The sequence below is a fragment of the Thamnophis elegans genome, chromosome 3, assembly GCF_009769535.1.
Source record: "Thamnophis elegans isolate rThaEle1 chromosome 3, rThaEle1.pri, whole genome shotgun sequence".
NCBI lineage: Eukaryota > Metazoa > Chordata > Lepidosauria > Squamata > Colubridae > Thamnophis > Thamnophis elegans.
In genome coordinates, this window is record NC_045543.1 from 31577835 (window position 1) to 31602599 (window position 24765).

At 39.5% G+C, this 24765-nt stretch overlaps 1 protein-coding gene across 1 annotated transcript; it reads right to left on the reverse strand.

Moving 5' to 3' along the window:
* Positions 1-1733: 1733 nt before the first annotated feature.
* LOC116506764 (calcium/calmodulin-dependent 3',5'-cyclic nucleotide phosphodiesterase 1A-like) lies at positions 1734-23961 on the reverse strand. The gene is made up of 13 exons (XM_032214664.1): positions 23901-23961; positions 21945-22061; positions 21188-21328; positions 19322-19422; positions 18448-18573; positions 16794-16904; positions 16519-16639; positions 15990-16071; positions 13616-13700; positions 9976-10154; positions 7329-7613; positions 4103-4387; positions 1734-2495 (listed from the first exon to the last, which is right to left on the reverse strand). The coding sequence occupies exons 1-13, from the start codon at positions 23940-23942 to the stop codon at positions 2146-2148; spliced, it is 2025 nt and encodes a 674-aa protein (XP_032070555.1). The 5' UTR covers positions 23943-23961; the 3' UTR covers positions 1734-2145.
* Positions 23962-24765: the final 804 nt, after the last annotated feature.

A 24765-nucleotide genomic window follows, 5' to 3' on the forward strand; every position in this document is an offset into this window, starting at 1 on the left:
TAGTGCCAGACTCATTTTTGTCAGTGCGTATTATTCATCTCTTTAAATTTGTGCAAGGTAATAGGAAAATACTACCTTTGGAACAATAGCATTTGATTTTAGAATGTAACTACAATTTTCTAGGCCTTGTATAAGGATAACCTATCTGGCCTAGTCAGCCATTAGGTAGCAGCAAAGACAGAATTCTACTACTATAGTTTTGCTGCCATCTACTGGTCATCTGAATTTCTGCTCTTCAGCTATGGTAGCTCTATTCTAGGGGTTGATCTAGTTCAGGGGTGTCAAAGGCCCATGGGCCGCATCCGGCCCGCAGGGTGCTTGGATCTGGTCCACAGGCCTGCCCTGGAAACAGTAGAGGACTGGCCCGCGGTGCCTCTGGCAACAAAATCGGAGCCCGGGCAGGCCGTGCGCAGCTCCCCCATGCTTCATTTTCTCTGACAGAGGACTGCAGGAGGCTGTCATGGCCAAAAACGGAGCCTTGATATGATTTCTATAAATAAGGAATATAGAATTATAATGGCTGAGTATTTGATCCTTCATGCATCAAAAAAAAAAATACAAAGCTAAGGAATAAACAAATAAAAGAGTAGTGTAGTGTAGTGTAAACCCTATCCCAGACCAATGATAATGCACAATCCTCACTCCCACCCTATCACATTCTCTGACTAAAAAACTCAGTCAGACCTTCCAATTGGGGAGGGGGGAGAGATGTTGTAAAGTTGGAAGGTCTGACTGAACTTTTTAAAAATCTGGTGGTCACATGGTCTTCTTGGGCTGCAGGGGGTGGCAGCCTCCCAGCTGATCGGTGATGCAGGTTCATTCACAGCCTCCCAGCTGATCAGCACAGCGCCCAGTCAGGCCCCTGCAGCTTCCCCACTCTGAATGGCAAACTCAAGGGGTGGGGGGAGAGGTGGGGGTGCCAGCTAGTGGTGGGATTTGCCGGTTCATCGAACTACGCAGAATCTTAACAACCAGTTTTCTTGAACCGGTTCAAACCGGTTGCAGCCCAACTGTGAACATAACCCTGATGCGACCCTCGATGAAATCGAGTTTGACACCCCTGATCTAGTTAAAAACAAAGGCCACAAGAAATTATATCTTTGCTGCCATCTAGTGGGAGCAGGTAGAAAAATTAATACGGGACCTCCTTGAAAGAGCTACAAGTGTATTACTGTACACAAAGCTATTGCCAGAAGTCAAGCATGACTCAATGCAGGGGTGGGTTTCAACCGGTTCGCGGCGGTCCCCGCGAACCGATTGGTCAGCGAACCCAGAAGTAAGTAACTTCCGGGAACGGCGAAGGGCCCGCTTGCCCGCCCGCGCTCCTTACCGGTCTTTGAAGGCTTCTGCGCTTCCACGCAGGCACATGGCACATACAGCGCCTGCGCGATTCTCCGCGAGCAGCTGGATGGCACATACAGCACCTGCGCGAGTCTCCGCGAGCAGCTGGAGCATCGCGCAGGCGCTAAGACGCATGCGTGAACTGTGCTCGTGCACGAGGACGCCGCCGGCCCCGTTCCAACCGAACCGATTGGAACGGGATTAGCAACCCACCCCTGACTCAATGGCACCTAACCAACTTATATTTTTCTATTTAGATTTTAAATTCAAAAAGCTGTTTAAGTCTCCAAGAAAATTAAGATGTCAACCAAAATTTTCATACAAATAAAACAAGGAATGACAATTAGAAGAGTTGTGGCACCATTTACTTAGAACTAAGTTGTACTCAGCTCAGAGGGACTTTGTACTTCATAGCAATTTTCACAATGCTCACAATATTGATGAGGATTTTTAATATCATGTTCTGTTAATCAAACAATAGTGGCTCCATATTACTAAACAAAACAAAAATCAGCAATGAGATCTATATTTGTCTATGGGGTTCTCATGGTACCCTCTCCCACATTAAGTTAAAATAAAATAATAAGGCTACACACACTTTGAAAATAAATTGAAATTACTTTGGACTTCATACATGCCCCGTGCCTCACTAAAACAAGCTCCCACACGAACACTTTCTGCATTGAACAGTGAACAACCAGCAGGCAAAAGATCTATTTATTTGGGTCAACTGGCCTTGTATGTGATATCAGTGCCTATTCTGCTTAAGCACAGAGCAATCCGACTCTGCAAGTGAACAGGTTACTAGGGGATTTTAAAGACCCCATAATTCAGGGATGTGACAGATACAGCTGCAGCTCCACATGGGTTTGCTTCATTTGCTTGAGAGACATTTGATGCTGGTAAGGGAGCATTGGTGGGAGTGCTGACAGCGCCCTGTTGACATGGGTGACAGTTTGCTCCCATGTGATCTTGGCATGTTGCAGAAGGAGAGTCAACAGAGATTACTTGTAGGATGAACGTTTCAGGATTTTGAGCAGGAACCTTTCTACTTCCTCGACACTGTTCATTTTGTATCAATTGCACTGCCCCTTGTTTGGTCGTGTCAGTCAGTTTTTTCCCTCGCTGCTCAGCTTCACGTCTCCTAACTTCTTCTATAAAGAGAGAAAGTAACATCTTGAAATAATTACTATTCTCGGGCGAGCAATAATTGTAAAAGCACATAGAATGAGTTGTGATTTTCATTGCAGATGCAATTTTGATTTTAAAAAACTATGATTCCCAAGTCTATGAAAATGATATATAGATGGCCACATGACACAGTCTCATTGGGTATTTTTTCCCCATGCATTTTTAGTTTCACATTTTCCCTCAGTTTGTATCAGGCAGTGGTGGCAACTCCTCTTTAACACAATAGCAGAGTTGGAAGGGACCTTGGAGGTCTTCTACTCCAACCCCTGCCTAGGCAGGAAACCCTGTACCGTTTCAGACAAGTGGCTATCCAACATCTTCTTAAAGACTTCCAGTGTTGGGGCATTCACAACTTCTGGAGGCAAGCTGTTCCACTGATTAATTGTTCTAACTGTCAGGAAATTTCTCCTCAGTTCTAAGTTGCTTCTCTCCTTGATTAGTTTCCACCCATTACTTCCTGTTCTACCCTCAGGTGCCTTGGAGAATAGTTGGACTCCCTCTTCTTTGTGGCAACCCCTGAGATATTGGAACACTGCTATCATGTCTCCCCTAGTCTTTCTTTTCATTAAACTAGACATACCCAGTTCCTGCAACTGTTCTTCATATGTTTTAGTCTCCAGTCCCCTAATCATCTTTGTTGCTTACATTTGTATGTGGTTCCTTCTCCTTTTTTCACTGGTGGACCAGTGAAAGTCTAGGTTTTTCTTCTGTTTTATGAAATGGTGTGTGTGTGTTTTAAAGAGATGAAACTGCCAAAATTTCTACCAGTTTTTTTTTTTAAATAGTGGAATCTACCAACGCAACTCAGAGATTAATTAATAACTGCCATCTAAACAGAGGCCTTGGCTACTTCATTGCTAAGTGAAAAAACAAATTGAAATCTGCATTTTTTAAAAAAACAAAACTTTTCTTGATTTCTAGCTGGTTTCAGTAAGGACACAAACCGTTTAAAACTGCCATGCAAAATAGGCTATAATCCCCCAAAACTGGACTTAACTGGGGGAGACATCTACCTTCCCAATGCAATAGTATTTTAGTATTCTGAAATACCACTTAGTGTCTGTACTCAGTCTAGGAACTCTAAAGTGACCTATCAGTAGAAATGCTTCCCTTTTCATGACTTGCTCATTGGTTCTACTTCTAGCTTTTTGCATTTTTACATTTGCCCATTTCAAAGGCAAAAGTAACAAAACTGATGCCCTACAGCACGGGTGTCAAACTCACAACGTCACATTGTCGTCACGTGACTTATCAAGACTTTTCCCCTTCGAACTGGAAGGTGGGCTTGGCCAGTGTATGACACAAGTTTACAGTAACTTTTTCAGTGCTTTACCATTTGGAAAACAAATCCTAAAATAATTAGATAATAGTGGTTTTCTCACTACTTCTCATTTTTGCAGTTGAAATCTGATTTGTCCTACTTAAATTTTTCTAAAGTTTATACACAGAGTATATATTTATTGTGATATTTCCTGATTTCTGCTTTTTCAATGTTCTTTTTTTCTTGCTAATATATTTCACAAACAATTATCCCAGTTTCCCCAGTATTATTCATGAAGCAGCAGATTACCATTCCACAAGGAAAAAATTTCAAGGTCACTTTTGGTTAAGTTTGTCCGTAAAATTCCAAGATTAGGCAGTTGCTGGAAATCCTTTGGAGTAATATCATCAGGTGGTTTAGTAGTTTTGGGGGGTTCTGGATCATTTGGTATAAATTCCTCAATGATGACATCATCACTTTCATCAGGATGCAGAACTTTTGTTTTGGGAACCATGTTTCTCATCTCTTGCATGCTTTCACCTACATTCTGACTTCTTGCTTTTCTCCAAGAACTTTCACTATCTACTAATTCCTCTAGAAAATAATGCATAAAAAGGAATATTAAATTAAATCATTTTGTGTAAGAAAAGTAGTGCTGTCTCTTGTGTTAGAAAAAAATGAAGGTCAATTTTTTATTTTAAAAAAATTGTAAACTTATATTTATAAAGTGTATTAGGACAATTTTACAAAGGAATTTTAAAGCAAAAATGTACTAATGTGTTAGCAATATGCAGACAGGTAGATGTGAGTTATAACAACTATTATACTGATCAAGATGAAAATGTACATGTATATCCATAGATGATTTATGCTTAAAAGCTACATTTTGTTAGAATTTAGAAAGCTATAATGAGAATAAGCCACTTCTTTTTCTTATAATGATCCCCATTAATGAAACACTAGCTAAACACATTATCTCCATTAGCTGACCTAATCAAGACCAATGTTCCCCCTGAGAGAGAGAGAGAGAGGGAGAGGGAGAGGGAGGGAGGGAGGGAGGGAGAGAGAGGGAGAGGGAGAGGGAGAGGGAGAGAGAGAGAGATGGGAAAGTTGCCTCTTGGAAGGAATGACCCAGCTCCCGCTTTCGATCTGCCACCCAACGACCGAACGGAGAAGCGAAGAGGCAGGAGAGACGAGGCAGGAGAGACAAAGCGGGAGCCAAGCTGTGTCATTCCTTCCAAGAGGCAACTTTCCCATCGAATGACTCGCTGCCCTAGACTTGAGGAGACCCTCTGCAGTCCCTCTCATCTAGCTGGGAGGCCAGTGAGAGTGTTGGGCTGAAGGAAGGAGGGATACTCTCTCTCTCTCTCTCTCTCTTTCTCTCTCTCTCTCTCTCTCCCTGCCTCCCTCCATCCCTCTCTCTCTCTCTCTCTCTCTCTCCCTCCCTGCCTCCCTCCATCCCTCCCTCTCTCTCTCTCTCTCTTTGGTTGGTGGGCAGACTTAACACTTTGTTAAGTTTGTTTCTCTGTGTGTTGTGTATATATACACATGTCTCCATGGGTGCAATTGTGCAAGCATTTTTTTCCTCTTTAAAAGAATTTTTGGATTTCTCCTCACCAAACCTTTAAGACTGAAAGAGAGTTGAAATATAAAGAGATTGTCAATCACCATACTATTAGATTGATAGGCAATTGTGGACTATCTTGATTATATCCTGCTTAGAAAGAATATGCTACTGTATGGTTGAGAAAAAGATCAAACTTCATTCCATGGAAACCCAACAAAGTTCATAGGGAGGGTTTCTTTCTACGATGGGCTTCTTGGGTCAACAGTGAATATCAGTTATCAAAAATGTAGGTAGAAAATTAAGCAGGCAATAGCCAATTACAAAAAGGGAAGCCAACTTTCTGAATTCTGTTTCTTTGCACTTAATGACTTAGAGTAATGTTCTGAAAACCTGACCTAAATTACTATAATATTTAAATAGCTGTAAAGCTATGCTGAAAAGGTTGTTCTCAAGGTATTGTGATAAATTCAATAAAAAGAAGGGAATTCTTGATGAACTTAAGGAGAAATGAGAGTATTGGATAGTAAATGGACAAATAAAATTACCAATCAAAGAGAATATTTGCACCTTAGGGTTGAAATGAGATGTTCTCTCTTACTCTTTCCTCTTCCTCTCTTCTCTCTCTGTCTCTCTCATTCTCTTTCTCTTTGTCTCTCTTCTATTTCTCTCTCCTTCTTTTCCATTCTTCCGTCACTTTCTCTCTCCTTCTCCCTTCTCTCTCCTCTTTGTCTCTTTCTGTCTCTCTCATCCTCTTTTTCTTTGTCTCTCTTCTCTTTCTCCTTCTTTTCCATTCTTCTGTCACTTTCTCTCTCCTTCTCCCTTCTCTCTTGTTGTCTCTGTCTCTCTCACCCTCTTTCTCTTTGTCTCTCTTTCTCTCTCCTTCTTTCCCACTCTTCTGTCACTTTCTCTCTCCTTTTCTGTCTCTTTCTGTCTCTTTCTATCTCTCTTTCCTCTTTTTTCTTCCTCTCTTCCTCTCTTTTATCACTTTCTCTCTACCACCCAACCTGTCCCCATACTTATCTTCGACCGATCATGTTTGCAATAATTTACCTTCTTTTCTAAATAGGCACAGTTGCCTTACCGGATCCCTTGCTCACTCAAACACACACACACAAACACACACACACACACACACACACAACCACAACCACAACCATTTTTCTCCATTCCAATTCGCATCTTATAAATCAATTGCTCTGTGAAACATTTTTGAAAAAAATTCAGGTGCTCAGGCATGAAAATGTGCCGCTCAAACACTATACTTTTCCGCACACACTGAAAAAAAATTAGAGGAACATTGATCAAGACATGGAATTCAGTGATGGAATGTTTAGAAAGATTAATTCTCTGTTGGAAGTTACAGATGATAGACAAAGATTTCTGCATCACCTCAAATTCACAGGTGAACATTCAACAACAAAAAATTGCATAATATTTAATTAAAATTATTTAATTTGATGGTGCAGGATAGGATTTGTCAAATGTGGTAATTCATGTATGGAACGACTCTGACAGCAGGGAAAAGATGCAAAGAGAATTTGGTGAAGTAGAAGTTTCAACTGGACTCATTATGAAGCAATAACCATCTACAAAGGAGAAACAACCCATATGCTGTTAACATAAATTTCTACTGATTTTCTAATGCTTGAAAAACACAAACATTTGACGCTTGTTTGACTTTTGCAGGTATATCTTTACATATTTTTTTAATCCTGCATTTGTTACAGTATTATGGATTTTCATTTGCATCATATTGATTTGCTGGTAAATCTATTTCATTTATAGTTTTCTAGAACTATAGGTAAAAAAACCTATGGCTATGAATAAACAAGAATTTATTTTCCCCTTTATCTGAATTCATAATGAATTCTATTTATAGATAACCAAGGACACCTTGAATACATTTCGCATGACAAAAAGAATGATTCTACAAAGTCAAGAAATGTGATACAAGAGAGCTTTCCATACCATATGATTCCGTGACATCCATAACTTCAGTATCCTGCTGTGGTTGTGATAATTCTGATGAGTTTGCATTGTAAACTATGAAGCTGACGTCCATTGGTTCACATCCTTTGCTGATACAAAGCTGACAACGGCAAGTTGAGGGATTTTGTGCTGCAGTACAGTAATCCGTTGGGCTAGAAAGCTGGGGTTTTTCCTTCGTTGTTTTCTGAGGTTTTCCTTTCTGTCCTTTAGATTTAACTGTGACCTGTTTTATAGCCTTGTTGCTTTCCTTATCTAGCGGTTCTCCTGAAAAGTGAATGTTTAAATAGCATTAAAAAGTTTTTTTTAAAAAAAACTAAGCTTATCTGTTAAAATAATCTATTATGCAGCCCTTGTGAATTTTCCTAGAGTGCAATTTTTTCATTGGATTTGTTCTTACAATTTTCCTATCTCAGTTGTACATTTTTCTCATGTTAGTGTCTTTTTATATATGCAGAAAGCTAAGCGAGAGCACAGAGCTTCCATTTAGAAAGGAGAAATAGGCTGCAGGTATAGACATAAGGATGGGCAACCTTTTTAGGCTATTCAGTTTGTCACTGTAATACCACTTCTTTATACCACTAATTGTTTAACCTCCCCGGTCTCCTTTCTGGAAAACTTCATGTCAGGCATAGGATTGATCTAGCACAGTATTTTTCAACCTTGGCGACTTTAAGTCCTGTGGACTTCAACTCCCAGAATCCCCCAGCCAGCACAGCTGGGGGATTTTGGGAGTTGAAGTCCACAGGACTTAAAGTCGCCAAGGTTGAGAAACACTGCTCTAGCATTTCTGCAGTGAATAAGCGGACGCCAAGAATTCTTTCAGCATTTTGATCCTGGCAGCATGCTACTTTTGGGTGGCTCTTTTTCCTTTCCTCCATCTCTTTTATGGGAGCTTGCATTATTTTTTTCTTCTTCTTTTTTTTTTGGAAAAGACCCACTTCTAGATGAAGCCTTTCTTTCCTTCTAGAATCTTCCTTGACAGTGCTTATTAACCATTCTTACTTCTTCGGTTTAGTGGTGTTTTTCCTGATATGTGATACAGTATATTCCAGGGGAACTTTTAATATAATGGTTTGAGTAATCTCAAAGATGTAAGAAGAATTTGCTCTTTTTATTTTCCCTGCCAATTTGGTTTTTTTTTTTTTATCAGAACCCTTATATTGGAACTAGATATTTTAGACTTCCATAGCAATTTTTCCTCCTGGATATACATTACATTTGAACATTCATCACCTTCTATGTCCTAGGCTAGGGGTCAGCAATCTGCAACTCTGGAGCCGCATGTGGCTCTTTTATCCCTCTGCTGCGGCTCTCTGTTGCTGAAAATATGTGTTATACCCGCCAATGTACGACGCCTGGTGGAACCTGATTTCTTGAGCTTTTCAACCTCCGATAGACCAAACATGGTGAAAACAGAATGCTTACTTCAATTACATATACTAGTTTTGTGGCCGCTCAGGAAATAGTCAGGCATAGGAAGGGTTTTGTGGCTCCCGGTGTTTTCTGTGGGAAACGGGTCCAAATGGCTCTTTGAGTGTTTAAGATTGCCAACCCCTGTCCTAGGCACCAATTGGGACTACTTTCTCTCTCTCCATAATCAATTCTTTGTGGGTGGAATAATTTGGGGTATATTTATTTTAGTCATTTTTAAAAGGGAAATATTTTGCTTAGATCTCATGACTCATGACTGGCACTCTGGCACTCTAGAAAAATTTCCTCATTTAATTCTCACAACTCTTGTTTTATTGATATAGAAACTTAAAACCTGATAGCATTTTCCTTTCCCTACTTCTTACACTAAAATGAGCCAAGGAGTCTACTTTAAATGTTTTCTCTCACATTTTTTTTGTTTTCTTGGGATAAGATCATGTTTTGCTAACTGTCTCATACTTTCTAGAAGGTAATCTCTGTGCTCTTTTACACCAAGTTAGAGCATACTCATCTAAGGCATCCTCAAGAGATTCAATGATTTCAACCAAATGGCAAATGCAGTCAGAACAGTAACAGAGTTGGAAGGGACCTTGGAGGTTTTCTAGTCCAACCTCCTGCTCAATCAGGAGACCCTATATCATTCTTGGCAAATGGCTGTCCAATCAAACTTTTGCAATGCAAATTCTGCTTCTTTCATATGTCACAAGAATGGTGACATATGCACAAAGTTCTCTTCTCATCTGACACCACTTTCATCTCTATCACTTCTATCACCCCTGCACAATGTTTATTTTTCTTCCAATATTGTATCACACTTACTTTCCAGCTACTCTCAGGAAGTTTATGGCTCAGGAGTAAAGAATTTAAATTTGTGTTTATTTGGCTTTCTGTTTTGAATTGTTTGATGCACCCTTAAAAACTCATTTCTGCTTTGAGAATTTGATCATTACATCTCTACCCACAATATTTACAGCCTGACATTTGCAGCTATTGGACAACATATAGCTCCCCCAAATTATTAAGAAAATGAAGGAGGAACTTTGCACTCAGAAAAGAAGAAAGAAGGTCGGAGAAGAAAGTATCCATTTCTGAAATCATGGATTTTCAGGGTAGGTTGTTCCTGATTTTATAAACCACAGTATAGAGAGGCAGCATAAAGAACAAACACAAGTATGCCAGTCTATGTTATCCATACCTTTGTTAACAGCTTCTTTATTATCCTTCCATTTGTTTCTATTTGCTTCAATCGTCTGCAGAATTTGGTCCCTAAAGTTTGATAGGTTTAATTTCTGTTTTTCTAGGCAAATCCTATCATCTTTAGGTAGATAGTTTCCACTGGGATTTACTTCATTAATGCCTATACATCGTTCATTCCTAGGAAGGCAGTTACACAAGAAGGAAGGCAGGGAGGAAGGAAGGAATTGTTAACATCACTGTTTTAATTATGTAACTCTATTTTGTCATTGGATAAATGTGGATTGTATTTAAATGCAAACTACATTTTAAAGTGAACCTGAAATAGCAAATTTACAGAGGAGACAGTGGATTTGTGGTTAATACAAGTAGTTCTCGACTTAACAACCACAATCGATCCTATAATTTCCATTGCCAAAAAAGTTAAATAAATTTTGACTGATTTTATGACTTTTCTTGCCATGGTTGTTAAGTGAATCACTGCAGTTAAGTTAGTAGCATGGTTGTTAAGTGAATCTGGCTTCCCCATTGGCTTTATTTGTCAAGCCACACAAGGTGATCACATGACCCAGGATACTGCAACCATAATAAATACATGCCTGTTGTCAAGTGTACGAATTTTGAGCATGTGAACACAGGCAACAGTCAGAAGTGTGGAAAATGGTCGTGCAGTACTGCATTCTAGCCATTGTGCACCACCGCTCTATATAATACAGTTAAGGAAGACCTTATAATAACATTTAGGACTGTAGTTCATTTATGCTATGCATTTAATAACAAACTTTCAGAGGAGATGAAAACCACAAAAGTCAAAGATTCCTGTTCTTCACCCTAAGCCGAATTTCTTTACCGTTGTACATGGATGGATCTTTTTCACTAATATGTTTATACTGGTAACTATTCCATTCCATTTCCTCTTATACCTATCACTTGCTCTTTTAAAACCAGGCAACATATTACAATGCTGAGCATGCCCACTCCCACTTAGGTTGCTTTGAGGCGCTTCAATATGCGGTATTTCCTGAGATTAAGATGGGTTGCTGACTGTATGTTTCTCCTGCATGTGGGTGCTACTATTTTGCTTTTGGACTGGAGATATTTTCTTCTGAAGTTCGATGTTCCATTCCACCTAGTACAGAAACAGTCACTTGGGAAGTAAAAGTGGCAAATCAAAAGATGACTAAAATGTTGATCTTGAGTCCTGATCCACACTGTAATCACACAGGCAAAGTAAAAGTTAAAAGAATTATCTTAATCAGAGCAAAGGCAATCCTACATTAAGCAATATGCTATTTTTTATTTAATTTCACTTTAAGCTGCTTAGTAGAAAATAATACTTAGCTGTGCTAAGATTCTATAATAGGGAAGTTTCTGAATCAAGAAACTAGAGGAATTTAATTCCTCTCTGTAAGATGCAATATGGAAATTTGGGACAGATAGTTGTCCAAAGTTTACCAGTCCTTCTATGCCTCGAGGAAAAAAAGATGTTTCTTTGAAAAGCATTCAAAAGAACTAATTTCAGTTTACATAGTGTTGTTTATATTTCTGCATAAATCGTTTAATAAATATTTACAGCAACATGGACTTGTTATCATAAATTCTGCTTTTCAGGTAAGCAATTTCTTTGGGAGCTTTATATTATTCCATTGTACAGCTTCTAATGCAGACTATTCATCTTTAAAAGGAAAAGGAAAAATGATAAAGCTTCAAAACTCCCAAAGCAAAGCAAGCATCACATCTGTGAAGCAAGCACTGAAATAATTATAGGAAAAGTAATGAACAATGTAATAGGGCAGGATAAATAACCTAGAGATCTGGATATGAAATGAATCTTATTCAGATGTGCAAATTAAATATGAAAAAAAAACCTGTAGGAGTCTGTACACTAGTCCTCTGCTCCATCCTTACATGAACATTCCACCCTACCACATTCTCCCAATCTCTACGAGAAAGTCTGAACATGACTGTATAGATGTGGGAGCAATAGCAACAGCAATAGCAATAGCAGTTAGACTTATATACCGCTTCATAGGGCTTTCAGCCCTCTCTAAGCGGTTTACCGAGTCAGCATATTGCCCCCACAGTCTGGGTCCTCATTTTACCCACCTCGGAAGGATGGAAGGCTGAGTCAACCTTGAGCCGGTGAGATTTGAACCGCCGAACTGCAGCTAACAGTCAGCTGAAGTGGCTGCAGTACTGCACTCTATCCACTGCGCCACCTCGGCTCTTCCTAAAGCAAATGTGAGAGCAGTTCTTCTTCAGACTGTTGCACTTTGATTTGTGAAAACTGGGAAGAATAAGTGCTGGAATACATGAGACAGATTACATGACACAAAGATTAGGAGATACTACATAATCTTATATCTGCTCACCAGGCTTCAAAGAACAGGTACTAATCTCTTCTGTTGTTATTTCTCATTTCAACAAAAAATAGTATGTGTTTTATGCATACAGTATCATGAGATTCAACTAATTACTGCCATGAACTAAGTAAACAAATATGGCATTACTGTATGAGATACTACTATTATCTTATCAATGTAAACTTAACGTGGAAGCCATTTTTGCATGAAGTGCGAAAGAATACAGAAGATAGATATACCTGTGAAAGTAAACTCTTATTTAGTTTCTTCCCAAATCTATTGTGGAAAAGCAACAACACTATCACCTCCACCCACATCTATAACAATTTCTTTCCTTAATGCAGTGTTTCTCAACCTTAGCAACTTGAAGATTTCTGGACTTCAACTCCCAGAATTCCCCAGCCAGCAAATGCTGGCTGGGGAATTCTGGGAGTTGAAGTCCGGACATCTTCAAGTTGCCAAGGTTGAGAAACACTGCCTTAATGCCATTGAGAAAGGCTGGCACAGAATACTACAGATTGAGTGACCGTTCAAAGTTACAATGGCACTGAACAAAGTGTCTTTCGACTGTTTTTCACACTGATGACTGTTGCAGCATCCCCATGGTCACATGATCAAAATTCAGATGCCTGGCAAGTGGTTGATATTTATGATGGTTCCAGTGTCCTAGAGTCATGTGATCAGATTTTGCAACCTTCTGACAAGGAAAGTCAATGGGGAATGCAGATTCCCTTAACAAGCGTCTTGCTAACTTAACAAATGCCATGATTCACTTAACAGCGGTGGCAAAAAAAGTCATAAAATGGGGCAAACCCACTTAACAAATGTTTCAACATAAATATTGGGTCAGTTGTAGTCATCACTTGAGGACTACCTGTATAATATCCCTTACAGTGTGTCACCATTGATGCAAGAGTTGCTAAGTGATGGAGTTAAAATTGTTAAATTCTCCAGTTGTGGAACTGCCCAAACCTTCCATGCATTTCTTCAGTTTCTTTTCTCCCCCTGTCAATTTTTCTAGAAACTCACAAATATATTAAAACTAACTGGAAAATAATATTTGTAATTAGAAAGAAAATGTATTCCCATGTTCACAGGGCTGGAAACAGTGAATGGAAAAAAGAGTGCTATCTTGCTCTTTTTTGCCTTACCTATAAAGGTTTAGAACATGACATTATAATTTCTAGTTTGGTTAAGTTATTTCAAGACATGCTTAAGGGAGAGCTGAAGCAGAATTTTGGAGTCAAAGGTAACTGAAATAAGCAAAGATATCCATACCTATCTTTTTCACATGGAGAATTAGCAGCTTCAACAGTTTCAAATAGAAGAACAAATGCTGGTTTTACTATAACATCAATAAAACCTAAAGGAAGGAAGGAAGGAAGGAAGGAAGGAAGGAAGGAAAGAAGGAAGGAAGGAAGGAAGGAAGGAAGGAAGGAAGGAAGGAAGGAAGGAAGGAAGGAAAGAAATTAAACAAAATGATTAGTTTGAAACTGAACAAGTAAGTTTTACTCAGGTTCAATTGAGTGCATTTAATGTCCAAAAGTTTGACAAATGCTCTCTTTAAAATGCTCTCTTTTCACTTAGTAGCTCCTTAGTAAAAGTTTCAGTAAAAGTATTACTTCTACGCTCCAAAACTGTTAGCCTTATAAGGTAGACCAGACAGGAAGCACAACCAAGCACTTAATTATACATTATTGTACCATTACATTAACAGAATCTTGCAAGTCCGACAGTACTTCTCTTCCCTCTTCCCTTTTACAGAGCCAAAACTAGGGTCTCTTCTGTGGCTCCACCCACATTATTGCTGCAGGATCAGCTGTCTTTTATTGGATTGTGTCACTTTGCCCTGTCTCCCAAGGTCATTCCCACATACCATTGCAAAATCAGCTTTGAGGGCTAGAATTTAGGGCCGTTGTAGTCTAATACATCTGGAGGAGACCCTGTTTCGGAAGGCTGCTCCTGACAAAGAGCAGGTCATTAATTTCTAAAATGCATAGCATTATTAAAGGGTTCTTAATTTATTTATTTGTGTCCCGCCTTTATTATTTTACAAATAACTCAAGACAGTGAATATATCCAATAGATTTCCTCCTCTTATTTTCCCCACAACAACAAACCTGTGAGATGGTTTGAGTTGAGAGGAGTGACTGGCCTAAAGTCACCAAGGTGGCTTTCATGGTTAAGAAAGGACTTGAACTCATGGTGTCCTGCTTTTTAGCCTGGTGGGGTTTTCTGCAGAAAAACATTGCTTGGATATACATATTATGTGCAGAAGCATTACTTTTAATCTTTGATCTCTCTCCAAAAAGTAGATGGAAGCAGAATTTCTTTCCTCTTTGGCCTCATCACCTCAAGGCTTGATTACTGTAATGCGCTCTACATGAGGCTGCCCCTGAAGAGTGTTCGGAGACTACAGTTGGTCCAGAATGCAGCTGTGCGAGCGATATTGGGTGTACCTAGATACACCCATGTTACACGCATCCTCCGCGAGCTGCACTGGTTCCCTATTGGTCTCCGATCGCGCTTCAATGTGCTAGTCATTACTTTTAAAGCTCTACATGGCTTAGAACCTGGCTATCTAAGAGACCGCCTCCTGCCACATACCTCCCAACGACCAATAAGATCTCACAGGTTGGGCCTCCTCCGGGTACCATCGGCCGGACAATGCCGGCTGGCGGCCCCTCGGGGGAGGGCCTTCTCTGTAGCTGCTCCGGCCCTGTGGAACGATCTACCCGTAGAGATCCGGACCCTTTCCACTCTCTCGGCCTTCTGAAAATCCACTAAGACCTGGCTGTTCCAGCAGGCCTGGGGCTGTTGAACAATGTCCAGCCCCATCTAGACAGAATGGATGGTGTGTTATTTGTAAAAACTGTATCTTTTCATTCATGATTTTCACCTTTTTTATCTTGTCTCTGTAAGCCGCCCAGAGTCCTACGGGATTGGGCGGCATACAAATTTGTTAAATTTCAATTTCAATTTCAATTTTCCTCTGAAAGGCATGTTTTTTCCCCACCGGCCTCCTAAATCATTGTTTCCAGCTTAATATTATATGTAAATTATATCAATGTGATTCAACAAAGCATCAGTGAAACAAAGTGCAGCTCTCTGGTGCTCTTTGTTATTTCCTTACAGATGTTTCATTACTCATAGGTAATATCATCATGTTACCTAGTTTGGGTAATGAAAAATCTTCAAGAAAACAAACAAGCTCAGAGAGCACCAAGGCCTCTCATTTCAGCCCTGGGCTACAAATATTCTCCTCTATTGGAACCATGGCATCATGTGAGGTATGAACTCAGCCAATGTGATGATGCATTGCATTACCTAAGTAAAAGGGAATTATTATTTGTTCTGATGGTTGTTTTGCTACACTTAAAAGAATTACCCCAATGTGACTGACCAGAGAAAAGTTACCCTAGAAGAGGAAAATGCAACACTGTAATTTAATGAAATCATAATTGCAATCTGACTTGTTACCAAGACCCCCCCTCTGCATCCTAGTTGTTACTGCTGGAAGCTTTTTAAAAAAAGCTTTACATAAAGGACAGTCATTGTTTGGAGGATGGTTAGGGAGAAGAGTCAACAATGTCAGAAGTAAAAAGAGTGGGGGGAAACAAAGTTTGCCTCCTTCCTTTTAAATAAGCTTCACCTATTTGGGATTCTGCAATATTGGTTGTCTTGCGATCACAGAGCGAAGAAATTGGAAGTCCCATTTCAGCCTCTTTGTCTCCCTAGTATTGAAGGAAGGAATTCACAGAAGCATGAGCTATTCTGAACAAGTGATGCTTTAAACATGCTATACTATGAAAACAGTTAAAAACAGTATTTTGAAAATGCTGTTTCTAAAACAGAGGAAGAAAGATACATACATTTTAGCAAAAAATACCAAGAGCCACGCAAGGTATCAGAAGTTTTTAGCCTGCAATTTCTTTCCATCAGTGAAATTGACACAGTAAATACGCTCCCCTGCCTTTTTTTCATATTCTCCATAGCAAAGTTGGGGAGTGATGAAGGAAGGCAGGGATAAAGAGGAGACCAAAAAGTCCCTTTAAAATGTTTTAAGAAGTTGCAGACAGGTACTAAATTTGCATTCTGTATGATCTGAATCAGCCTTTTGCCTTTGAATCCGAATTGTTGCACAGACCTATTATATATGCGTAGTCTTTTAAATACAGCACCTGTTCAAAGAATTCTTCCAGTAATGCTTCTGACCATTGATGGTGCAGTTCCCAAGGCTTTGCTGGATGGTTGATGTCAGCCATGTGTACCAGAAAAGACATGATTTGATCCTTGTGTGTCCTGTGAAATTAAGATAATTTTGATCAGCAGACAAAAAAAAAAGGATCCACTTTTTTTTAGCCAGAAAAAACTTTAGAACTCTTAGCCACTCTCCATACCCCACTCCTGCTCCCTGTTCAGAGTGAGGAGAGCTTTTCTTTCCAATACAACTAACCTGTCAGCTAGCTGGAGACACTGCAGAATATGTTTCATGACTTTCATCTGCTGGAAATGATATGACATATCTGTAGATAAAACTATATTAATAACCATGCGACGGAACTCCCTGAAAGAAGACAGAGGAACATTTTATTCTAGGTGTTGTCAAAATAAAAATGTCCAAATATTACCGAGCACTAAGAGGCACATTATCCTATCTTCTACTTGGAAGAAACAATTTGCAGGCACTTGCTGCAAAGTATGGCTTTGGGGTTTTTATCTATTTCCATCTGTAAAAGCCCTTCACTGGATGCCTTTGCTGCTTGTTCTCATTATTCTGCTTTAGTGAGGTTTGCAGGGAAAGAAGTCCCTGGGCCATCTCCAAATGTGAACAAGTTAGTTAGTTAGTTAGTTAGTTAGTTAGTTAGTTAGTTAGTTAGTTAGTTAGTTAGTCAAACATGTACGAGATAACAGGTATAAGTGTAAACATGAACACGAACACAGGAAATGGGTACGAATAAATAGGCACAATAGGACAGGGAGGGTAGGCACGCTGATGCGCTTATGCATGCCCCCTGCAGACCTCTTAGGAAAGGGGTGAGGTCCACACTAGACAGTTTAAGGTTAAATTAACTTCCACATTTGGACTTCGGAGAAATGTTTCAAATAGTTATCACATCCCCAACATGAAAGAATCAGGGAAACAATTTTAGGGTAAATTCAGAGTTATTGAAAATAATTGGTATTTTACACTGTAGCAACTTACACGATTTGACTACAGGTAGTCCTCAACTTACATGCTTAAAATCTCTGTTGCTAAGTGAGCCAGGTGTCAAATGAATTTAGTCCCATTTTACAACCGTTCTTGCCACAGTTGTTCAGTGAATCAGAGCATTTAGTTAAATTAGCAATTTGATTGTTAAGTGAATCTGGCTTTCCCGTTGCCTTTGCTTGTCAGAAAAAGGGGATCCCATAACCCGAGGACACTTCAATTGTTATAAATATGAGTCAGTTGCCAAGCATCTGAATCTTGATCACGTGACCATAGGGATGCTGCAATGGTTGAAAGGGTGAAAATAGTCATAAGTCACTTTTTTCAATGTCATTGTACCTAAATGAACTGTTGTAAGTTGAGGACTACCCGTACTTCACTTTTTTGCAAGTGCTTCCCTAGGAAACAAGGGTGCCCCACTCTTGTGGCCTTCTAAAATAGGTAGAAAAATAGCTCTTCCCAAAGGCCTTCAGAAATGAAGGGTAACTAATGCTGTCATATCAAATGGCAAATTATTTCCACTATTATAGTTAAATAATAGTTAAATTATTTTAACTATTAATCTTAGCATTTAAACTGTGCATTATGTGATGGATCTCATGATGTAATCAATTTTCTGATATAGTATGATAGTTATAAATCTGGAAACAATATATTAATAAGTAAATAAAATGGTAAAACCCTCACAGCAGCTTTTCAAGTGAATCCATAGCTATTAGCCCATATTTGCTTGGCCACCTGCCTAATGTACAGGCTTGGCTGTCACATATGACAAGGAGACATATGTGGAAGTTTTTATATAGTTCCTTAAAAACAATTCTGAAAACAAAAGAAAGAAAACCAAATCCAAAAGAAACTGGCAGCTAATTGTTAGCTACATAACAATATATAGCCTCACCTCCACTCATCTTTGGTTAAGTTGTCTAAGATATTTGTATCTCTGTCTTGTAGCAGCCGGAAAGCAGCACTCAGGTGATGGTTTTCAAGAACTGATCTATCATTATACAAGAGAGCAGCTTTTGACCTAGTGTAGAAGTCCAAAGAATGTTTGTGTTAAATTGATGGAAGAGGAGGGGAGGGAAGGGAGAGAGGGAGAGGGGGAGGGGGAGGGAGGGAGGGAGAGAGAGAGAGACAGACAGACAGGCAGACAGACCATTATGTTTACTTGTTAGAATATCAGTTTCATAAATGTCTATCTGAATAGAGGTTATTTAGCATCAGCTTTATGGCTGGCTGACAGAGAACTACATGCCTTGGTTCCCTGGCACCTGCACAACATTTTAAGAGAGATTAAAAAATGGAGTCTTGCAAGCAAATGAAATAAATTATATTGTATTTTCATCATAAAAGAATTATTAATGGAAACCACAAATTAACTTATTGTCAGCCAACAGTCTGTCAACAGTGAGGTTCACTGTGATGAAATACAAGGGCAGTGCAATGAATGCTTTGGGCTTCAGCTACTCTGCAACTACTGTTAATGGGAAATAAATCAAACACTAAATCACATTAGCTCCTACACTTCTATGGCTGGATGACATCAACTGTAGGAACTGAGGAGTGAAAGTTTCATCTCAAGCTCTGAGTCATCATACACCTACCTGTTCGTTTGTCCTTATCTCAGAAGGACTAATAATTCCCTATCTCAGAGGAAAACACAGGCAGGGACTGTTTGATTTGCTAAACAGTAGCAAATTGCGTATCAGCCATAATTCATTAAACCTCTCAATCTTTCCATTTTGGCAACAGGTAGAATAGGACAGATGATTTACCTTGTCTCTATGTGGAAATGGTTTGTGGTTCCGGTGTGCTCATAATCATGGATGATGCTGCTAAAAAAAATAGCTAAGATCTCCAGGTCAGTAAACCATTGCTAGTGGAAAGAATTATAAATCCATGATGTTCCTTAACACAATAAAATATGAAGTACACAGTATCTGTATATACTATCTCTTATTTTACAAAATAGATGGGGAGTGGGAGGAAACGACTTACTGAAACAAATGCCCTCTCATATGCAATAAATGGCAGCTTCAGGTGAGTATCAAGTGGGTTATCAAGTACTTTAGCTTGTGCCAAGTTCCAATCAGTTCCTCCTTCTCCATCTCCATACATAAAATTCTCTGATAAACATAGATATATCAGCACAATTGAAGTAACTTGAGTTACTGCAGTAACTCAAAATCATTGCAATGTGCGCTAGGATGTCAATGGTGATGAATGTTGGAAACTGTGTTAGCAACATCTGTCAAAACACATGCTTTACTCATTTTTATGCAAATGAAAGTAAATGGCTTGGGGTACATTTGGTTAGAATGCACATCTTGACAATTTTAGCAAATTTATTAGTTCACAACTTGTCTGGGAGGTTCAGAGGAAAATCAAAAGATAGTAAGTCAGAAGTCCCTTTGCCAAGTTCCAGATGATTTTTATCCCGCCAATGAAGGTTTCATCTGCAACTTCTCCCTTTTATGTCAGGCATCCAAGATACTCTTGAGGTTTAGAAGTATAGGCTACAAAACCAGAAACAGATGGAGAATTACAGAGTTTGGAAGAGGTATGAAGGAAAATACTGGACATGACAGAAATAAAGTATCCAGCAGCTATAGGAACTGGAAAGGGGAACTTAGAACCAATAAAAGCACTAAAAGCAAATTGCTAATTTTATCTGATGGTTCAAAGTATCACAGATTTGCTTGCCTTTATAGCACTCCAATGGTGCTTCATTGTTCATGCATAAAATGGGTTCACCGACAAATGCGCGCTTGACAAAAGTGTGCCGACGAAACCGCGGCGAGAAAACCGCGAGTTCTAAATCGTGCTGACGAATGAGCGCAGAAGTGTGCTGAGAACAGCGCGCTGACAAAAGCGTGCCTTCAACAAACAAGTAACAACCGCGAGTTCTAAACCTAACCTTAAACCGAACCCTAACCTTAAACCTAACCCTAAACCTAACCCTAAACCTAACCCTAACCCTAAACCTAACCCTGAACCTAACCCTTACCTTAACTGAAATCGCGCTTTTGTGGGCGCGGTTTTGTCGGCACGTTGTGGGAGCATTCATGACGTCGCGGTTTTCTCGCTGCAGTTTTGTCAGCATGCTTTTGTCATGTGGGCATTTGTCGGGTCACTCATAAAATGCAATTTGGTTCCATTATTTTTCTATGCCTGCAATATTACTGGGTTAGTTTGGGGTGTTTTGTCCCAATGAAAGTATAGTGTAAATATTGTCAAGGAAGTCATCACAGGGAAAGAATGGGAAGATAATAATAACAACAGCGAGAGAGACAATAGAATCTGGGTTACATTTTGTGGAATATTAGTCTGCACCATTAGGTTGCTTATTATCTAATACTTCATGGAGACAGATATAACCTTATGGGTGCATCCAGAGCTGTTTCTTTACTTCACTGATGAGGAAGCAGAGAAAGAAAACAGACTTTGAACCAGCAGAGCTTTGTCTGCCACTGGAAATCTCATGAGTAAAACTTACTTTTCCATTGGGTACACAAAGTATATTATTGATTTCCAGGTAGTAGCTAGTTGCCAGATGTAGGCTACAACTATTATATGTGACTTACGTCAGAGGCTTCTTAAAGAGAGACTTTATCTCTCTAGGGTATTGTGTCATCTCTTACCATCATTCCAGTATGAATCATAAGGGCATGCACAGTTTGAGTAACATCTGCAGCATGGAGCGAATTGTGATATGGATTTTTGTGTTTACTGTAACCAGCTTCCAAAGCTTTTGCAAAGGAGATTAGGATGGTAAATGGTATCTGTGGGGAGACAAGAATTGAGTATGCACAATAGCGATTAACTAGATCAAACATTCTTTCAACTACTGATTTTCAGTATTCAGTGTCACTGGAAGGTTTTAATTATACATGGATTAGGCCCAAAACATTGCTAATACTGGGGCACCATGAAAGGATCTTTCTTTAGAAGGTCAAGAGGAACAGGTCAATTCCTCATCTGTTCAGATATTTGCTAGATTTTTCTCTTAAGTCAGTGTTTCTCAACCTTGGCGACTTTAAGTCCTGTGGACTTCAACTCCCAGAATTCCCCAGCCAGCTGTGTAAGGTAATTCTGGGAGTTGAAGTCCACAGGACTTAAAGTCGCCAAGGTTGAGAAAGACTGTCTTAAGTCCTAAAGGTGAGATATACCAAAGCATCTTATTTTGCTCCTGAGGAACTTTATAAACTAAGACCCTGTGATGATCATGTCTTACTGTTTGTGCTCTGTATTAAGCCTGCTAAGAGTTTGGACTTCTGTATTTCCTGATACACACACACACACACACACACACACACATATACATGCACGCACACACTGGGAGGAGGGGGGGAGGGAGATATAACATATTATGGTTTTGTTTGCTATTTAGCTCCTGACCTGGAAACGTTTCAAAAGTTCATATTTGGTAAATATTTCGCACATCACGTATTTTAAGCAGTGTCCTTCAGCAGCTTCATCTAAGGTAAACACATTAAAATCCCATTTATCGATAGTCTGTCAATAATGAAAAACATATGTAAATAAGCAAATATTTTTAGCCAGAATTGGGCACAACGAGAACTGTAAAATTTAAACTAAAACATAAATAGAAGTATTTCAGCTTTCCAAAACTGGTCACATTTCATACTAACTGGGTCAGAACAGAATTTGGGAACGTGTGCAATATAAATGTGCAAGTTTCATTTGAATAATTTGAACAAAATCCACAGTACCACTCTACTGTACATACTTTCAAAGATGTGACCCAGACAGGCACAGTAGTTCTTAAATATATAGACATAAAAACAGGACTTGTGGAATGAAATGACCCCTTATAGAAAGACCTGTCGTGTTAATATAATTTCATGCCATCCAACTTGGATATGAGTTTTTCATAAATTCAAATTGATGGTCCTGGAATCGTTCCAATACATAATAGAGCCAAACCACAGACTTGCCAGCAAAGTTATTTTGCAGCAGCATTTGTCTGATGCTGGCCCCACAAGGGGGAGAGGACGAGAGGGGAGCTGGGCTGAAAGGTGAGCCCACTATGCAAATAGGACGGAGCATCAAAGTCCTTGCTGAACCTGGCATCAAATCCTAACACTCTCCTGTGTAGGGGTGTGTGTTTTTGTGTGTGTGTGTGTGTGTGTTTGTGTGTGTGTGGTTCCTGTGAATTATATATCAACATCAAGCTAAGGCAATCTAAAATATGGTCACAGCTTTCAGTAGTGCATCCTCTGCTCGCAACAGAATACCTTATGCCCTCTGACTTGAAATTTTGGGCTTAGACAACTTAGAACTGCGCCACCTTCAGTGTGACTTAAGCGTAGTACATAAAATTATCTGCTACAATGTCCTACCTGTCAATGACAACTTCAGCTTCAACCACAACAATACACGAGCACACGATAGATACAAACTCAATGTAAACCACTCTAAACTCGATTGCAGAAAATACGACTTCAGCAACAGAGTGGCCAATGCCTGGAATGCACTATCTGACTCTGTGGTTTCTTCCTCAAACCTCCCAAACTTTAACCTAAGTCTGTCTACTGTCTCCTTACACAAAAATCAGCAGGGCAAAGTATTAATTAGTTGGCAAGCATGACAGCATTATCTCCACCACCATGCCAAGATTTATCTGAACATCTGAAAATGCTGATTAAAAAAAAGAGAGAGACAGGGAAAAAGCTTTGATCGTGTAAACATACAACATTTCCAACAAAAATGGCTGGGGGAAAGGAGTATGATATGTCAGAAATCCTGCTAAGCACATCTGTCAATTGCCTAGGGAAAGCAAACAGCAGCTAATGTCAGCCCAAAAGAAACAGCTATCACTGTTTTGGTGCATATGCATGCATATGTTATGGAGACTTTCACATAGCGTTTTTATGGAGATTTTTATAAGGAAAAGGGATAAATGATGAACTCTGTCCCTCCCTTCTGTGTGTCTGTGTGTCTGTGTGTCTGTGGGTGGGTGTAAGTCTGTGACAATAGTGTAGTGCATCTTCCCCTTTCATTAGCAAGATATCTGTCCATGTTTTCTTATTCTTTATAATCCTAAATATTTTGGCAGATATCCTCATACCACTTATTAAAAATCTCAGCAAAGCGTATGTTACAACAGCAGTAAGGAACAATAAGGCAAGGGAATGCTCCTTCACCTGCAATACTAACAAACCATAATTCCTAATAGCCCTCACATAATGGTCATAATGGTCATGGAATTTACCATATAGCTTTCTAATGTGACTTAAGTAGATTCTATTTTAGTCATCCTCTTTAAAGCTGCTTTTTCTGAAAGATTTATTCTGTTATTTCATTGAAAGACAACAATAATAAAGTTTTCACCTTTATAGCTTCTATTACTTCCAATTCATACGCCATACCCATTGAAGTAGTGGCTGTTCGGAACTCCCTAGGAGAACAAATTAAATACATGTAAGTGATCTTATTTACTAAGGCTACAATCCCGTGTACAGAGTTGGCCAAATTCAGTTATGAGGCTGCTATACCAGGTGGTTTAGGCATTAGTGTGTTGGACCAGGAAAAGCTTTTTTTCCAGAATGCAAAATTTGGACTTTATACATCCACCTGTCTCTATTCTGAAGGTCATGACTTTAATTTTATACATTGCCCAAGAAGATTCGCATAGGGCACTAATGTTAATATTGATTCTTCCCAATGTTGATGGAGGAAATTATTAAACACTGTGCAAGTTTTAAAAAGCCTGTTGAGGCACAGCTCTTTCAGAGTTTTGGCCAGCATTTTTCGTATTGAAAAACAACTAACTAGTGTATGCATCATCCTGGCCCACAGCTTTCTTAAATCTGGCCCATTGGGCCGGCCTGGATATATCAAAGGACCGACCCATGGTGTCTCTGCCCATCAAAGTAGTCCACATGCATGCCCTCCCAGCCAGCCTCCTGTAGCACTCTCCCAGCCAAAAAGAGCAGGAGGGAGAGAGAACAAGAATGCAAGCCCAGCAATGGGAAGGATGAGCTGGGGCCTGGCCTCCCAGAAGGGAGAAAAAAAGTTGTGCACCAGGGGAAGCAATTAAGCTACTTAATTAACCAGCCCCTTTAAGTTTCCCCAATCTGAAGTTGAAATCTTCACATGAAATCTCTGGAAAGGGCTCCACGTGTGTCTGTAAGTGAGAACCAGAACAAGGCCAAGCTGCTAAAACTAAGCCCAAATTTCTTGCATTCTTTTCTCA

Coding starts and splice junctions, on each gene's coding strand:
- LOC116506764 (XM_032214664.1), bottom strand. CDS start 23,942: ATGGGTATGGCGTATGAATTGGAAGTAATAGAAGCTATAAAG. Junction 21,329..21,944: donor AACTTTTGAAACGTTTCCAG/GTCAGGAGCTAA, acceptor GTCTCCCCACAG/ATACCATTTACCATCCTAAT. Junction 16,072..16,518: donor TGGAAGAATTCTTTGAACAG/GTGCTGTATTTA, acceptor CTTCAATACTAG/GGAGACAAAGAGGCTGAAAT.